Genomic DNA, 20,055 nt, shown 5'->3' on the forward strand with positions numbered 1-20,055 from the left:
CCTGAAGACGACGTTTATAAATATGTCGAATGCTCTCGCAGGAAAATAAAACATTTTAATGTTTAACACCTCTTCGTGTGAATGTTTCTCTTGTATCAGTAAAATAGTCGGCATGACGTCCGCTCAAAGTATTTAATTTAAAAAAAGAAATTAGTCTTAAATTATTCTGAGAAATGATAACTAAATTGGAACCTGAATGATATAGCTGAAGATCAAAATCAAAGAGTTGGTAACATTGATTCATAGTTTTATGTGACTTTTGAAGATGACAACTTTTAATTCTTAGCTTTTGGTAAAAAATAACTAGAAATTTAAAAAAAGCAAATAAAATGTAAAATATATCAGATTTTCACACATCTTTAACTCAAAAGAAAAAATTAAGCTCTCATATTTATGAATTTAAAATCAAACAGAATGTTTGAGAAAATTTATGCTTATTTGAAAAAATAAAACAAGTAGACAGCGTTGACTTATTCTGTAGTGATATGAAATATAAAATATTAAAATTAGTTGTAGTGTTTTTATGTTTCAATCTTAATTTTTTTTAGCTGCGGCTAATCGAACGATTTCTATCGACGTCAAGTACCTATAACTATTTTAGTAAGTTTATCGCGATCAATTGTAAATAGAATACTCGATAATATAAAAATTTAGATATTTTTACGTAGTGTAGTTATAGCGATCGTACGTTCTTTATTTCACTGCTCTGTCCTTTAGATTTGTTTTTTCTAAAATGACCATTTTGTCCTTTATTTTGTAAATTGAAATAGTAAATTGAATATTGGTGCCCATACATGGCACCAATATTTATTTTACAAAACTTATAAATTTTACCAAACTTGTATTGATTATTTAACTTAATAGCTGGGGCAGCTCTTTTATGGAACCCTTCTGTTGGCAAGGAAGATTGAGGAAAACGTTCTGTTTATTTCTAGTCACTGGAACTTATATATAAGTGATGGTAAAGTATTTGATGAAGTTTTGTGTATTAAAAGTTATGTTACCAGTGAAAGGATCTAAGAATGCTGACAAAACAATAAGTTCTGCCAATGTAGATGGGTTAAAATTTTAAAATATTTTGAAGATGAACACATATCTTTTTAAAAACATTTTAAAAATCATTAAATTTTTAAATATATTTTGCTTATGCCTTCCTGGCTGTAATGCTTCCACTGAACAAGTATTTTCATTATTGAACAACACATGGACCAGTGAAAAATGCAATTAAAAATTGAAACAGTAGAAGCAAGTGTTATATCAAATGCAACTTTAAATAAATTGTATACAGTTTTAAGAATTTTTAAAACATAAATCTGATTTATTAAAAAAAAGGGTCATTCTTGTGAATAAAAATTAAAACTTTTTAAAATGTGATTGTTTAAAATGCCATGTATATACTTAAAACCTTTATAACATTTATTATAAAATATAAGTTTTAGTGAAACAAATAAATGAAACTAGCTTTTTTTATGAAACAATTTCTGATTTGTCCTTTATTTTCTTCAAAAAAAAAAAAAAAATGGTCACCATAACTACATAGTGTTTCATTTACATAAAAAAATTAAATCTGTCTTTATTTCTATTTCAGGTTAAAATTTTAAAGATACATGGCTAAAAATGATAAGATGCTTTTAACAAATTTAAAAGAAATCCTAAGAACAGAAGTGAAATTAACAGGAGAGAGAGAGAATGTTCGCATTCTAGAAACTAATTTACCTCTACTTATTAAGCAAATGGAACTAGTATCTCCATTATTTAAAGCTGTTTATCAACGAATTTATTATACTGGAAGTTATTACGACGGATTAAGAGTAAAAAATGCAACCGAGTTTGATTTAAACTTAGTTTTGGCATTTCCTAAAAATATGGATTTAGAGGTATGGATATTTATAAAATTATACATAATGATTTAAGCCATTGCAGTGTAGTTTCTTTCTTTATGTCCAATTTTTATAAATTTTATTTATCCAATAGATTCCAAAAATGTTAACTTCAATACATGATTAGCAAAATATCTTAGAAGTAAAACTAATTACTACTACAGATTAATTAATAAAAAGTAGTAAATTAATTAAATAAGATTGCATATTTGACAATATATATTTTTTTTAACTTTCATATAATTTCTGAAAGTGCAGTACATGCTAATAAATATTGTTTTGAAGATTCAAAAGAGGTAAATTCAATCAATGCCACATTTTGGACACCCTTAGGAACTCAAATATATGAGGTTCCAGACTGAGTCCAAACCCATTATTAATCGTACAAACGTGATAAAAGAGAAAAGAAAAGGAAACTGTAATGAAAATAAATGCGATGCAAAAGTCGACAAGTGAGACTTGAGTGTGACTCTGACACGTGTCGATCAATAGATCGGTGTTGAGCCAGAGAGTTCAAACTTTGACAGTGACAGTGACAGTTGTATACAAAAGATTGAAATTAAACTGAATCGAGAAATGAGAAGGTTTGGCAAACAGAAAACACCGCATTCGATCGTTAACGTTCTAAAATATCAAGAAAAAGGACATAACGAGCTAAAATACAAGTGTAGGTTTCTTAGTTCCATCAACATCTCCCAGTCAGAGTCTAGGGATGGTGTTGGGTTGACCATCTAAGACAGGTCTTTCTCGTGACCTGAACTGATCTTATTTCCGCCTGGAAACGGAAAGAGACCAGTCGGGAAATGATGAGAGGAAGTCGGAACCGATCGGAAAGGGAAATTTGGGAACAAGATCTTATAAAAACCCCAATTTTCAAGGTCGAAACATAGATTCCTTACAATTTGTGCCATTAGAAAGAACCTGTGTCTTTCTCTTCAACTACTGCAACACTGCTATTGCCCAAGTTCAACTCGTCGCCTCGTCCACTCTGTCTAGTATCTCTATGTCTTCTTTTCCAACCTGCCGAATTCACCTTGCCATTGTCTCGGGGCTGCCGTGAAATGTCCGTTCGGGATGCGCCGCCTCCGACAAGCTCGTCGAACTTTCCAACAATCTTCAGTTGCAGAAAGAATTTTCTTTATAACCTACGTAAGCCAACTATTTTCCTTTATTTCAAATAAACAGGATTTTTGTAAAGGTGCCTAGCATCAGTGTCTCCTACACCACCACCCACATATGATTTACATCCTGACAAGAGATTAAAGATTTCCCTGTTGGCAAGCTCACATATATAATTAATTTGCAAGTGCTGGTGGGCAAAAGTCCAGTCCAATTGAGTTATAAAACTTGCAAAACAGGAGTCAATCAAACCAAAAATGCTTCCATGTTTATATATAAGATAATTGAAAAAGTTGGATCAGAAATGGAACTTGTGAACTTTATGAACACATTATTTGGATAGTGACTCGGCATATGCATTTCATTGCTTGCTTTTCAACAAAGAAACTTTTTATGGAAAGTTGTGATGGATGGTGAATAGACAATAATTCTGAACAGAAGAAAGTATGATTGAACATCACAATTTATGTAGATGATGATGGTCTAATTGTCAGCAGTGACAGGAAAGAGATCGCTGAATTTTTGAGAGCTCTGCAACAAGAATTTAATACGACGACAGGGTCTCTCGACAATTTTCTTGCGACGAAAATAAAACAGTATGAAGATGGATCAATTACAGTAAGTCAAGAGAATTACACAAAAAGAATATTAGAAAGATTCCAAATGCCGAATCAAATGCAGTCTCAACCCCTGTTGGCTTTGAAGAAAGTGATCTTGACGAGGTAGTGTCATCTGATACACCCTATTGCTAGGCAGTGGTCTGTCTCGTGTATCTTGCAACAGCATCTTGTCCAGATATCACCTTTACAGTGAATAAAGCTGCTCAAGCTACGGAGAAATCAACTATTCAAAATCGGAATCAGGTAAAACATATATTTTGGTACTTGAAAGGTACTACGAACTGGAGCATCATTTATAATAAAGAAGAACTGAAAGTCTACAGTGAATTCTGATTTCATTAGTGACAAGAAGACAAGACGTTCAACAACTGGAATCATCACGAAATTCTTGGTGGAGCTATATCATGGACTAGTCAATTACAAAAAGTAGTGGCAACTTCCACAACTGAAGTAGAGATTATCTCAGCAAGTGAAGGAGCAAAAGAATTAATTTGGTTACAATGTTTATTGTCTGAATTGATTGAAATGCCAGAACAGCCTCCAATGCTGTATATTGACAACGCAAGTGCTATAAAGCTAGCAAAGAATACGGAATTTCGTCAACAGTCCAAACATATCGAGGTTCGACGCTTTTACGTACATGAAAGATTTTTAAATGGCGAACTCAGATTGGAACACGTCGACGGAAAGAACCAATTGGCCGATTTGTCGACGCTCGAATGTGTCCAATTTCATTTGCTAAGAGAAAAGATTGGTTTACGAAAGTTGTGACCAAGTAATCATTAAGGAAGTCTTATTTTTTCTTTTGGAAGAAGTGTTATAATAAAAAGAAAAAATATGACAAGGCTCCCTCTGTCGCGTAGCAGAAGAGTTAACGTTTTTTTATTTTTATGTAAACAAACCGCATGCAAGTCAGCCATGTTGTTTTCTCGTGAAGTTACGTGTAAAGTTATTTATTTCAATAAAAAGTAATAAATTGAATTCATAATTATATTTGTTTGACAAACATTGTAGTATTTCAAATTATTCTGAGATGAAAGTAGCATGTTTGTTTAAATTAGAAAGAACAGGAATACCAAGAACTTCTCTCTATTCCTGTATTTACCAACATATTTGTTCTTATAACTCATATAAATACAAATATTTTATATGAAATTTTATTCATTTTTTATTAAATAGTAAAAAATTTAAAATTAAATTTTTGTAATTACTGTAAAGATATATTTTCTCTTATTAATTTGTTTTCTTCTTATAGATAAGAACTACTAATTCTCCTCCCTCCTTCTGTACTTGTAAGCTGAAAAATAAAGAAAGTTTGAGAAAGCAACAAAATTTTGAATTTATCGGTAAACTTTTAAGAGAGTTTTTTGATGAAAGAACTGATTTCTTTTTACCTGATAAGATCAGAAGGTGGCTTCAAGGAGTTTTTGATTCTGCACTTCTTTCATTTGAACCAAGTGGTGATGTAAAAGAGGTATTTCATTTAGATTATTAATATATTTAATTTTGTAATCTAAATTAATATTTTAATTTGATTTCAGTTTTCAGGAATACACTAATAATTTTTCTTTTGTAAATGTAATGAGGGCTTAACCCTTACTAAATTCTCACAAGGAGTAGTTTAATTTATGAACATTCAGTTTTAAGATAATTACTAGAAAATTAAAATAATGCTAAGATTAATTTATTTTCAAAATACTGACATTTTAAAATTATATATTTATAAATCTTAAATTTTTCTTTCTAGATAATTTCTTATTAGAATACAGTTCTAGAATTTATTTAATATTTATTAAATAATCCATCATTATAGAAGTAATTTTATTTAAACTTTTATGATTATGTATATTATTGAAACAGTGAACAGAAGCAGACTTATCAAGGGAGCCTCTGATGATAACTGATTACATCAACAATGCTGGAATGAGACACATTAACTTTTGGCACACTCCCGATCACATTCCAATCCATTTTGAGTGTGGACTGGTCAGACATGGTAGACATTAATGTCATAATTGAATGCAAACAAACTGGCCGGGAATGTGCACTCTGGCCAGCAGAGTGACCGACTCTTAATCCCATTTACAATTCACCTCAATATTAAGAGACATTGGAGTTGGGGCAGTCAACAACATGTGAAAATTCTTTTGATGAGTACAAGTCTCTCAATGAAGACCACATAGTCCTAGTCCTAGAAACTGCTGATAACTTATATATCTCATTGACAGTAGGTAGAATTTGCCTTCTACTACAGTAGAGCGTCGATAAGTGGAACCAATTGGGGACTGGGGTCCTTCCAGTTAATGATTTGTTCCAGTTTCCGACTTTGTACGAAAAAATACATTAACCTGTCCGATGTTCAAATTTTTCTCCGTTGCGTATCGCTTCCTGTTGAATTTTTCTCCGTTGCGTGTCGCTTCGTGTTGAATTTTCGTCGATTTTAAGCCTAACGAAAATTTTTATAATAATCATCGAGGCTATTGTATCGTTAAAAATTATTTCTGCATTTTGTACAAACAAAATAAATATATTAAAGAATATAAAAAACATGAAAATTATACTTTAGAAGTAAATTTAGTATCAAAAACATTCGATTCAGCACGACACAGTCCGACTGAAAATCGTTCCACTTTCCGGCCATTCCACTTACCGACGCTCTACTGTAATTGCAATCAATAACCTTCACCCAGTAGCCAGCTGACGGAAAACTAACATAGGTACCCTTAGACAGTAGGATTGCTTGTATCCATTGCCTATCACCCTTCCAAAGTGATGTGGAACTTCCAGACTTAAAAGCTAAACTCTCAATTTTCAAAGACCTGTTTTTTGGAAATGGTTGAGAAGTGGGTCTTATTATTTGGACAAGGAGCTGTTTGTGTTTAGCACTACATGCTCACCAAGTTTTGTTCTAATCAGAGATACGAATGTCTGGCCATCTCCTTGTTAGACAAATGGCTTATGGAGTGATTTAACAAGATTTTGTCAGATATACTGAATGTATGTTGGCATCAAATATTGACACTGGGCTGATACTTTGCCATTTGTGACATTTGCTTATAACATTTCACAAGATACAAGATACTTATTCACTATTCTTCCTGGTTCATGGTCATCATGTTCATCACGTTACAGTTCCTGCTGATCTTATACAACCTATATCTCCAGAGAATTTTGAGGATTAGTTTGCTTTTCTCAGTACAAAAGTTCTCAGAAGCTTGAAATCTGCATGAATACATACTTGATGGTTAAGCATTATGACAAGGAGTGATATGATGCTCCTTATTAGTTTAAATACTAACAAATGAATTATTGTGGATCTACACCCCTACTTGCAGGCTGGGACTATATGAGAAACTGTTTTGTCAGTATTTTGGTCCTTATAGAGTGTTTCACTGAAGTTCTAAGGTCACCTATAAAGTAGACCCTCTCTCTTCCAACAGCAGACCACAAATACAAAAGAAATTGTGTATGTAATCTGCATAAAACTTCTCGTGACTGGACTTGGAAGTCCCCAGTGGTGACATCATAAAAAAGAGGAAGTGCCACTATGAACTTGTGCATTCTAAAATTCAGCATACTGTTCAAGAACAGCTCATGCCAATATTTCATTTCTGGACTGAGATTTGTTTGATTCTCTTTTAGTGTTTCTGTTTTATTTCTAGAAATTGTAACATCTTTTTATTTAATTTTTGAGTTGTGTGTGTGAAGAAACCATTGTCTTCATTCTTTTTCTTTGTGACAATATATTTGTTAAATAATTTTAAAAATTTGTTCTTATTTATTTTAAATAGTATTTGAAAATTTATCTAGTAAAACATACCAAACCTCAAATCAAGGCATCTTTTTTCTTTTAATTTGAAATATTTTTGATAATTCAACACTTCACCAGCAATCTCAAACGTTTTAAAATCCTAAAAAGATTTAAATTTGTTGGAATGGAGAAAAACAAAACAAACAAATTTAAATAATTCTATGCTTTAAAATGTTTGAAAATCTGTTGTTCCGTTAGGATGTTTGAAATCACTGAGGATGAAAAGTTGAATTTTCAAAAAACATTTCAAATTAAAAGGAAACTATGACTAAATCTATGGCATTCTTTATTTATTGCTAGAAATCAAAGACAGCTGTATCTTTCATTTGGGACTAGACTTCCGGACTTTTATAAATTCAAGTGATAAATATATAATACTTCTTTAGTTTCCATTATCAGTTATTGTTTTCAAGGCATTTCAAACTCTAACTTTATAGGAGCATAAGTTAAATTTCATTGTGTTCTATGTAATGATAAGATTTTAACTGTTATGCCTTTTTTATTTCTATTTTGAAATGCCTCACAGGAATAACAGAACAATGATATATCGTATATCTAGACAGATGGCCATCAATTTAATCATAACTTTGTGAAGTGGATTAAGTTGGCCATGGACACACTTAAAAATAAAAAAATTAATTTTACTGGAAATTTTTGTAAATCAGTTCTTATTCACAGTATTAACTAGGTATTTTCTAGGAGAAGGAAACCGAGCTTCGTGGCTTAGATTTTCCTGTTTTAGCTTGGCACGAAAACACAAATATGGTGATATGCTTCTAATGTTCTGTCTACAGCAGTTTAAAACCAACAGGTACGTGGGGATGTGCATGCCCATTGTCATAGCCAACAAAAACGTCGTGAAATATTTGAAACACCCATGTATGCAGCCAGCAGCCATAACTCCAGTGACCAGTTAAAACATGCACATGGGTGGATGCAAGACATAAATATGTGAGTTTTGAAAAGTTAACTTTATCGTGACCATTGTGCATGTTAAATGCCCGTTGTAAAGATCAAAATGAAACATTGTCGTAGAGATGTAAATTGACAGCAGTCGTAAACTCAATTGACATAATATAGTGTATGATGAGCTTACAACTGGCAACTCACCCATAGAATTTACATGGAGAAATTTGACATGGAATATCTCAACTCATAGATCAAATTTCAAAATTCCAGCATTGTCACATCAACCTTGCAGAGTTGTACATATTTGCAAAAAATCATGTTTAATGGTCATGCAATCCCTTTGAATTTCGATCACAGACAAACCACTTTCTGATTTACGAAGAGCTCTACTTACATTCTGCTCAAAAATAGCGAATCAAGTTACATGAAAAATAATAATTGTTACATCAAATGCCAGTAAGCACAAACCTTGAATGTATATAAAAAATTTTATTCTAATATATTCTTTCTACATTCCTTTAAATACATGATAAAAATACAGTTAAACCCTGTTTCATACAAAGTTGAAGGGAGTAAAAATTGGCATTTTGTGTTAATGAGGTTTGTATTAAGCAAACTTTACAAAACATCAATGGTCTTACCATCAAATGGCAAAAGCCAAATTTTCTCCCAGTTATTTCACTATCTTGTTTGAATATGTGTAAAAATAAACAAAGAAACTTGTGTTTTTGCTATGCTTTAGCATAGCAAAACACAAATTTCATTGTTTACCTATGCTTTATTGAGATACAGTGGCTTGAAGAATTGGTGTCTGTTTTTCAACATTGGTTAGAATTGGTAGGACAAAAAAGCTACTGGATATAACAGGTGATCTAACCACCAAATTGAATCTAGAAGCTGGATACACAGAAAATTCTACAAATTAAAAAATACTTCTCTGCTCTTTACTGACACCGGGTATTATAACTATAACTTCAAAACGAACCTGTTACCGGTGTAAATCTTCTTATGAGCATCTGACTAACGTTTTCGAACTTAAAACAGTTCTTCTTCAGGCGAAGATGGAATAATTTGAAAGATAGAATAGAATGTTTCAAATCGAACCGCTTCGTCTAATTCCGTCATGGCTGACATGCGCTGTAGTGTCCGGGTGTTGGTTATCGTTTATGCATGTCTAAAAGGATTTGCCAGGCCGATGAAATGTCGATCTCTTCTTTTTGGTTGATGCAGATATTATTACAGCTCGTTTTATATATAGCGACCGCTTCTAACCATTTTATATGTTCCGGGTGGGGCGTCGTTACGATGATTTTAGCCGTATCCAGTTCCGCATTGATATCTTGATCAGATGCGTATATACTTAGCGCCGTGTTGAGTTTCCGGTGTTGTAGGTCAGCTTGGTGTTCTTTTAATCTGGTCTTTAACGAGCGCTTAGTGGAACCGATGTAAACGAGCTCCCTTTGCCATGTGTTGTCCCTTAGGGGGATAGAGTACACTCCATACATTCTGTTGGGATCCGGAGGGTCTTTGCAATTTTTTAGGATTTCGGCTATTGTGGGGCCTCTTCGATATGCTATCTGCATCTGCTGTTTTTTGGCTATTTTTCCATATACTTTACAAACGTATGGGTTGTATGTGATAGGAAGCCTTGTTAAATCTTTTTTGTTAGCGCTACCGTTTGCTTGTCCAGCGGATGCATTTTCTTGGTGATGTTGCCTGGTTATACGCCGTATTAGGGAAGGGTATCCGTGGTCCGTTGCGACTTTTTTAAGATATGCCAGTTCTTTGTCTAGCGCTTTCTTAGTGGAGGAGTACGAGGTTGCTCTTCTTACTAAGGTTTTGAAAGCGGCCGCTTTATACGAGAACGGGTTGCAGGAACCCTTAGGTATGTATATTGGTGTTGCCGTCGGTTTTCTGTAGACAGACGTTTGGATCGTAGACGCTTCTATCCTGATGGCGATGTCTAGAAAATGGGCCTCCGTGCTGCTTATCTGCTCCACATCTATGACCAAGCCATACGGGTTGTTGTTGACAGTTTGTACAAAGGCCGCTATATCAGGCTCCGTTTTCCATAAAATGAGTACGTCGTCAACGTATCTCTTATAGAGTAAAATATCCGGAAGATATCGTGGGATGACTTTACTTTCCATCTGCCTTACCACCATCTCACATAGGTCGCCTGATACCGGGCTACCCATGGGGACGCCTTTTGTCTGTTTATAAATCGTACTTTCGAAAACGAAGATCGAGTTGTAACAGACCAGATGGGCCATTTCCAATATATGTTGGTGGAATGCTTGATCCTGAACGTATGTCATTAAGAAATCTCTGAGGGAGCAAAAAACTGCCGGGAGCTTCACCGATGGGTATAGTGATTTAAAGTCAAGGACTGTGATAAGTTTCGGACACTCAGGTAGATTTTTCAGTAGGCCTATGAGGTTTTCTGGGTTCGCAATGGTGTAAGGGTAATCTTCCAAGTTTGGCAAAAGGAGTTGGTGGGTAGCCTTCTCTAGTTTTCTTGTAGGTGCTCTTGCTTTGTCTACTATTGGACGAAGTTGCTGGCCCTCTTTATGAGTTTTAGCATACGCAAAGAGCTTAGGTGTGTCCGGTGAGTCTACTATTAAGTCCTGTAAGGCTAGACGTTTCGCTAACTTCGATGTTGCAAAGCGTTTCACCCTATTCTGCAGTTTATCCACAACGTCATCGTTTTCTTGTTCACATTGGGTGATATTGATGTAGTCATGTAGTCCTCGTTGGTATGTGCTCCGTTTCATAATAACCAAAGATTTCGATTTATTTGCTCTGGTGAGGATAATATCGTTCCTTTTCATCCATTTGCTGGCTAGCCGTAGTTTTGTTCTTAACGTCATCATTTCTGGGTTTTCTTTGGCTCTTATGGTCTTTAGTGTGGTTATCCATCTATAATATTCTTTCTGTTTATCGGGTAGGTTTTTTATTAAGAGCTCCAGGTCAGGAATTAGGTTTCTGGATCCCGTTTTCGGAGGCGGTAATGCGAAAGTTGGACCATACCCTAGTACATCCTTCACATACCCGGGCAACTGTATATCATCCCATACGGTGTAAGGGAAGGTTGAATGGCGGTGGCCTATTGGTGTCTGGAATCTTAAGATCCATTGCAGCTTTTTACGGTAGCGCTCTGCTAGTTTGGCCTTTAATCTTTCTTGGATGGGAACTAACCTGGCATTTTCTTCAGCCAGCGTAGCTGGATCTACATTGAACAACGAATCTTCGGCCCGAATGAGATCGCTAAGTATCGAGAATAGGTGCTTTCTAGTCGACCTGATGGCCCTATTGAGGCATAAAAGCCTTACTTTTTTGACGAGCGGTTCACTGCCCGGTGGAAGGCGTATCCGATAAAAAGACATGGGCATTATTCCATTTTTCCTGCAATCCATAAGGAATTGAAGTTCAGCTCTAGCCCTAGTGAGGGCTGTTAGCTTCTTCTGGTATATATTAGCCGGCATAGCTAATGTTTAAAGTACTTCTCTGCTCTTTACTGACACCGGGTATTATAACTATAACTTCAAAACGAACCTGTTACCGGTGTAAATCTTCTTATGAGCATCTGACTAACGTTTTCGAACTTAAGACAGTTCTTCTTCAGGCGAAGATGGAATAATTTGAAAGATAGAATAGAATGTTTCAATCGAACCACTTCGTCTAATTCCGTCATGGCTGACATGCGCTGTAGTGTCCGGGTGTTGGTTATTGTTTATGCGTGTCTAAAAGGATTTGCCAGGCCGATGTTATGAAACGGAGCACATACCAACGAGGACTGCATGACTACATCAATATCATCCAATGTGAACAAGAAAACGATGACGTTGTGGATAAACTGCAGAATAGGATGAAACGCTTTGCAACATCGAAGTTAGCGAAACGTCTAGCCCTACAGGACTTAATAGTAGACTCACTGGACACACATAAGCTCTTTGCGTATGCTAAAACTCATAAAGAGGGCCAGCAACTTCGTCCAATAGTAGACAAAGCAAGAGCACCTACAAGAAAACTAGAGAAGGCTACCCACCAACTCCTTTTGCCAAACTTGGAAGATTACCCTTACACCATTGCAAACCCAGAAAACCTCATAGGCCTACTGAAAAATCTACCTGAGTGTCCGAAACTTATCACAGTCCTTGACTTTAAATCACTATACCCATCGGTGAAGCTCCCGGCAGTTTTTTGCTCCCTCAGAGATTTCTTAATGACATACGTTCAGGATCAAGCATTCCACCAACATATATTGGAAATGGCCCATCTGGTCTGTTACAACTCGATCTTCGTTTTCGAAAGTACGATTTATAAACAGACAAAAGGCGTCCCCACGGGTAGCCCGGTATCAGGCGACCTATGTGAGATGGTGGTAAGGCAGATGGAAAGTAAAGTCATACCACGATATCTTCCGGATATTTTACTCTATAAGAGATACGTTGACTGATACGTTGACGTTACTGATGATTGAAAAAAGTCTGTGATTGTATTGACGAAGTGAAATACGAACTGTGCTTTTTAGAATTTTCAGTAACTCGTGGTGGGCATTCAAACATTAAAAATCACTCGAAATGTGAGAAACATAAGGCAAGCAATAGGAACTTCCTCAAATGTATTGTCATTTTTAAATGTACCGATTTAAGTGACAAAGAACTTTTTTAAAAGTTCACTCTAGTGATAAATATTAATAACTTCTTAATGATAAGATATGCTTAGTTCAGTTATTAAAAATTGCTTTTAACTCGTTGATTTTGTTAGCAACTGCTTTATTTGGCCTTTTCAATCATAGGTATTTATCCTAGTAGGCTTAATTTTCTGTTGCGAGTACAGTCAAACCTGTTTTTATGCGCTCTTTTTATGTGCGATTTTTATTTGTGCGATTTTTTTAATGCGAATTTTTAATTTGTGCGGTATAGTTGGCGACTAGTCTCGTGCGATTTGTCATGTCTCACGTTGACTTATTATAGCTAAATAAACTTATTATAGCATAAATGCACTTATTATAGTTATATTATTGCATGAATATGCGAAAAATGAAATAATTTACTTTTTAAGTCAACAAAACACCACCTGGACAAAAATATGTAAAACAGACGATAGACCAGACGATGCAGTCAAGTGCTGACATCTGTTGTCAATAAATTCTATTTCGTACGGTTTTGAGTTATTTTCTATGTGAGACTTTTTTTATGCGGTCCCTGTTGACTGCATAAAAAAATTATTTTTTAATTGTGTTGCGAAAACTATTATTTACAGCCATTCGTGAAGTTTCGTGAGATTTTTTTTAATGCGTTTTTTTTAATGCGGTCCCTATCCCCCGCATAAAAACAGGTTTGACTGTATTTTCTCAAAATTGTCCCGGTTTCAGAAAAAAATATTATGGTAAGCCTAATAAATCTACTTAACATTAATGTGGACTTTGCACAAACCAATAACATTACAGGGTTTAACTGTATTTTTGTATTTAATTTTTTAAGTATTTTATTTTAATTCAAAAAATTGATATATTAATACAATATTTCAATTCTAATAGATAAGAAAATCTAGCAGTGGACCAGCGTTAACAATTTATATTAAAACAACGACTGGAACTCAGTTAGATGTAGATCTTGTTCCTGTATTGGAATTCAAATACCCAGCTTGGCCTGATGGTGCTCGGAAAAGTTTTAAAACATCAATTCCAGATGATGTACGTGCTTAGTTTTAGTTTTAAGATTTTTAAATAATAATAATCTATTTTTATTCAATAATAATCAAATAATTTTACCTAATAGATATTGTAAATCTGAAATTTAGAGTAAAAGCATAGCACACACAAAAAACCAAAAATCCAGCAAAAGAAATGTAAAATATAATGAAATCGTTAGTTTATCATTAAATTTTGTACTTACTTTGCTGGATTTTTGGTTTTTTGCATGTGTTATGCTTTAGATTTATCCTGCATCAGTTCTATATAAGGTGCATCCAAAATGTTTATGGAATGAAAATTATTTCAAAAATATTAAAAACTGGGTAACCCCTGGTGTTTTAACTTTTAACACCACTTTATAAAAGTTATAAGTAATTTATTTTGGCAATTTTTCTTTTTTATGTAATCTTCTCTTCTTTGCATTTCTCAGCCATGTTTTTACTACATCTTCCACTTGTGCCCTTGACGCAGCATCTGTCATTGAAAATATGTTAATTTCTAAATTAAATTAATTAAGATATCTACAACCATGAGGCTGATGATAATAAGGGCTTATCACACCAATGATAATGGGCACAAATGCTCAGGAATTAAAGTAAAAACATTTAATAAAAACAAAAAAGGGGTGTACAATAAAAATGTCTACATAAGTATGGAACCGAAACACCCAAAATGCATTTCAGACTATTTTCTAATAGAAAATAGTTAATACCAACTGATGAGGGACTATTTAGAAAATAGTCCCTCATCAGTTGGTGTTAACTAAAGGTTTTAGTATACTTAAAAATTATACAAGGTAAAAAAATAAACTTAAAACTATGCCTAAAGCTATGGAATATAAAGATGAAAATGCCATTACAACTGTATGAGCAGTAAGCATTATCAATGTAGACAGGTGTAATAAATCTTCATAACGTTGCAGGTGATGTGCCATACAGGGTGTATATGTTTGAGAAAATTAAAATGGTCTTAAATATTACCAACATCAATTTGGTCCCTGACCTTTGTAACAAAACCCAAAACACATACAACCTAATCACCCAAACAATATGGTTAATGTCCTTAAAAAAGTAATGTTATATACAGGTTTAACTGCAACTGCACTAATCCTATGACCTGTGTCGGTAAAACAAAAAGATGCCGTGATGTTCGTATAAAAGAACACATTAACGCTATCAAATACAATTCCGAATACTCTGCTGTTGCTAAACGCTGCAATCTATATGGTTGCGAAATTGATTAAAGTACAATAAAAGCACTAAAATTCGAAACTAACACCTATAAACAGAAATATTTTGAACACAGAGATTTTAAAAATTAATAATGTTAATAGAATTAATTATAATTCAGGTGTCGAAATTGACAAAGGTTGGCACAATTATATCTTTTAAAAACAAAATATTTTTGTGATGTTACAACTCTATCTTGTAAATACTGTTGAAAATTTGTAATTGTATAGGTTGTCACCACTTGTGCACCAGATGTGGATTGTAACACACCTGCTCCCTGCATCTTGTAGTAATGCCTGCACCTGCAACTCTGTCGTCTTATTGTTTTTGGTATGTATATAATCTGCCTGTATAACATTAGTTCATAACTGTAAAATAATAATTGGTCTAATTCATAACTGTTTTTGTATCGGCACCCTGTACGGCATGCCATCCTGCAACATTATGAAGATTTATTACACCTGTCTACATTGATAATGCTTACTGCTCATACAGTTATAGCGGCATGTTCATCTTTATATTGTATAGCTTTAGGCGTAGCTTTAAGTTTATTTTTTTATGTTGTATAATTTTTAAGTATTTAACGAAATTTTTAATTTTTAAGTAACGAAAACCTTTAGTTAATACTAACTGATGAGGGACTATTAGAAAATAGTCCGAAATGCATTTTGGGTTTTTCAGTTCCATACTTATGTAGTCATTTTTATTGTACACCTCTTTTTTGTTTTTATTAAGTGTTTTCACTTTGATTTCTGAGCATTTGTGCCCATTATCATTGGTGTGATAAGCCCTTACTATTATCTGCCTCACGGTTGTAGATATCTTAATTAATTTAATTATACCTAGGGTTAAAAGCAAGTTTTGTAATAATTATGTTAATTTATATACAATGCAAAATGAAATTTCAAGACCCTTAAAACATATTACTGAGAAAGTCATAGGCAAAATTATAACTGAATGATTAAACAGAGCATACAAATATAAGTATATATTGATAAGTTTAAATTTTCTTTTATAATAATGCACTGAACAAAAGTTTACAAGTATAATAAAAACTACATTGCTTAATAATAATCACAATGCTTTCCTTTACAAATCACAACCGTACCCAGCAGAATTAAAAATACCTGACGATGATCTAACGAATAGATCGAAAACGTTTGTTACATTAAAAAATCTCTCAGCGAACATTAAGGTGTTGGTTTAAGCTTTCCTTTACATTCAATTACTTGTATTAAACACTAAGACAGAATTTCCTAGGGCTGACAGGCTACTATTCCAAGCAGAAATCATAGCTGCTTTGAATTCCTTGATGTTTTTATGTTGCTTTCTGACACTATACACTATGCAAGATTACCCCAGAGATTTTCTATTCAATTAAGATCAGAATTAATTAAAACATTAGTGACCAGCACATAAGAGATGATACAATACTGAATTCTGTGATATGATCCAATAACTTTCTTACTAATCCGATCCCCAATACTTGCTTCTTTCCATATACTAAAAGTGTCGACAATAAATGAAAGCCTCGAAGCTCTTTGGCTTAGAGAATATTAATTTTATTCACTGACTTAATTTTAAATTTAAATATAAGAAAATAAAGGTTACAAATCAATTTATGAGCACTTTTCAGATCTGGGTCCTAGGCTGTTGTAATTGTTTACCTAGACCTGACTCTGGCCTGTTTTTAGAAAAAAATTCAGATATACAGAATAATTTCATAATAGTATAGAAAAATCACCAGATTGAAAAATCATTGTCAAATTGCCAATTGGCTTGAAATATTGCCAGCTTTATGTTCCTACTGGAAGCTTCTGCTTTTGCCAGCATTTTCTTAAGATTCATAGTAACTACTGGGCTCTCACCTTGACAAGGTGGTGACTCGTGAGAGTTATTATTTTAAAATTTTCAATGGATTTTCTTTTTTTTGAAAACTATTTTAATATTTTATCACCAATGACAGAATTAGCTATCATTGTCTGTTAAATCTAAAATTAATAAAATTAACATAATGAAATACCGTATTTTACGGACTATAAGACGCTACAGACTATAAGACGCACCTTAATTTTTAAGCAATTTAAAAAAAAAAAAATACCTATAAGACGCTACGGACTATAAGACGCACCTGAATTTTGGAGGCAATTTTTCAAAGAAAAAAGTGCGTCTTATAGTCCGTAAAATACGGTATTTGAAAAAAATTATTTATGGATCTTTCTTATCAGACTAGCTTAATGGCATTAAAAAGATAAATTCAGTTGCTGCATTCTATAAAATATGACTGCATTCAAACACTTTTTTGAGAAATGCTTAGTCTTTGTAAAAATTATTTCTGAATATATCATTGTTTTTTTAGATAAAATATACATGTATACCTCGAGTTACGTCGCTCCCGATTATACGTCGTTTGTCAAAAAAGTATACGGAAAAATAAAAATCAAGTTTAAGTCAGTTTATTTGACTTTAAATCAGTTTATTTGACTTTAAATCAGTTTATTTGACTTTAAATCCGTCCGTCACAATCATTGAAGTCGTAATATCACTAGAAAAGCATTGAAAGCACATAAAATCATATTAAAATATGTACATTTACAGTAAATGTTAATATAATCATCATAAATCCTAGAGAACAAAAACATGAAAACATCTGTGTTTCTGTGTTGTCGTCTTATTTAGCGGTCTTTAAGTGTTCATTATTGGCGTTTTCCACCGTAGTTTTGACTTACGTTGTAACTACACAAGTAAATTCGACTTATGTTGCCTCTCCTGGAACCAATTACCGACGTAAGATGAGGTATTACCTGTATTGTGAATAATATATTGACTAAACTATTTTTCAATAAGAGAACTATTTAATTAGAATATATTATTATTATTATTATTATTATTATATTATTATTATAATTATAATACTCTACATATGTATATTAATTTTTCAGCAAAAATATTGGTTTATTGTTCCTAAACCACCACAGGCAAATTCCTGTAAATCATGTCAAAATTATTCTTATCAATGGAGATTCCACTTTCCTGGAGTAGAGAGACACTTATTACATAACAAAGGCTGTGTGAAGCCTATAATTAAGTTGTTAAAGGTAATTTTTAATTAAAAGTTATGTTAATTTCAAAAATTTATTGATAAATAAATATTTGTATATATTTATTACTAGGTATATAATGATAACAATACTTTTTGATGTAGCACAAATTTGGCTGATTTTCACAGACTTATCACAATTTCTAGATTAAGTAATGAAATGGAGTCAGAAAATCAAGTTCAGAAATATACACTTTTATTAGTATTGGAAATGCATTTCGGACTTTCGTCGAAAAGCATTAACCCAGACAAGAAGAGAAAAATTTACAATGATAACAATAATTTAATTTATTACTATAAACAATAAATTTTAGAGATTAAAACAAATATAATTAACAAATAAAAATTATTGTGATGTCTTCACAATGCTGAGCTGCAATTTTTAATATATTTAATTTAAAATACAGTGGAACCTGCCAATGTGACCACCACCTTCCTATAGTAACCAATTTTATTTGGTCTGAAATTTACTCAATAGATTTTAGAGATACTTTTCCTTTGTGTAGTGACCATCTGTTTATTGTGTAATGTGACCACTTTAGAGAAAAAAGCTGGTGGATTGTGGGTTTTTTGTTGGTTTTTTGGTGACCCTTGTGGTATAGGCAAGAAGAAATTCTACTTGCAGATCAACACCTGCCTCTCACACATTGTAGTATTTACTTCAAAAGTATTTTCTATTATCAGAAGTTGCTTCAATATTGTAATACAACAGCTACCATGAGAAACTAAATTCAATCCACATTTCAGAAAAAATGTTAAATAAATGTTCTAAAAATTGAAAAATGAGAAATAATTTCATTACCTCTGAAATCTGCTTTTATATGCTTTTTTAGATCAACATCTAATTTTCTGGGCACTAGTGATTATAAGTTTCGGGCTGGATTTTATAATTGTTTAGGCTATAAAAATCTGAGATATCTAGCAACCTTGTTCAGGCAGAATTTAGAAAACTCCAGAAATATCGCACCATTTCTACTGTACTGAGTTTCCCTCCTATTTGTCATACATAAGTGTATTCTGTAGTTTTGTGTATTTTGTTCATTACAGAGACCATCTAAAATCTGTTCATCTACAGCTCTGCAGTCATCAATTATGGCTCAAATCAATCCATACGGAGAGCTTACTCTAAAAGAAAAACTTGAGGTTATCAAGTTTCTTGAACCAAATAGTCAGCAAAAAGCAGCAGCAAAGTTCAGGATAAGTAAAGCCTGTGTTAACAACGTTCATAAATTCAAGATAGAATAGAACTTTGAACATTATTAAAACAATGAAAATGGAGACCATTCCAGAAAAGTAAGAAAGACAGCAAATTTTGAGATAAATGCTGCTGTTATGAAATGGTTTCAGCAAATGCATGGCATGAATGCTTTTGTGTCTGGCCAGCGCCGGATTAAGCCTCTAGCAGGCCCTAGACAAAATTTAAATTGGGGCCCCAAATAAATAAGTTGCTTGTAAACAAATCTTAAATAATGTCACTTAAAATTTTTATTAATAATAGAGAATACAAACACTAATACAATAATAATTGTACAACAAAAGAGTTTCTGGTACAATGAGAAATGTACAGTAAGGCCCCCTTAACGCAGGGGATGCGTTCCTAGTTGATAAAGCACTAAGCGAAACAGTGTTAAATGAGACGATTTTGACATAGAGTAAATAGGGATAGGGGGAACACGCGACCAAAAA

The 20,055-nt window shown here is 33.1% G+C and overlaps 1 protein-coding gene across 4 annotated transcripts in view; it reads left to right on the forward strand.

Moving 5' to 3' along the window:
- Positions 1 to 20,055, forward strand: part of LOC136990033 (cyclic GMP-AMP synthase-like receptor) — a 71,951-nt gene that overhangs the window by 27,826 nt on the left and 24,070 nt on the right. For 3 of the 4 annotated variants that reach the window (XM_067288363.1, XM_067288364.1, XM_067288365.1), the window contains exons 2-5: positions 1,589 to 1,877; positions 4,875 to 5,093; positions 13,885 to 14,040; positions 18,212 to 18,367. In XM_067288363.1, coding sequence (XP_067144464.1) covers positions 1,608 to 1,877; positions 4,875 to 5,093; positions 13,885 to 14,040; positions 18,212 to 18,367 — 801 coding nt within the window. In that variant the 5' untranslated portion in view covers positions 1,589 to 1,607. The remainder of the gene's footprint in view (positions 1 to 1,588; positions 1,878 to 4,874; positions 5,094 to 13,884; positions 14,041 to 18,211; positions 18,368 to 20,055) is intronic. The other variant, XM_067288366.1, reaches the window with a different exon arrangement.

Source organism: Centruroides vittatus, unplaced genomic scaffold (genome assembly GCF_030686945.1).
Source record: "Centruroides vittatus isolate TY-2023 unplaced genomic scaffold, ASM3068694v2 scaffold_861, whole genome shotgun sequence".
NCBI classification, from domain to species: Eukaryota; Metazoa; Arthropoda; class Arachnida; order Scorpiones; family Buthidae; genus Centruroides; species Centruroides vittatus.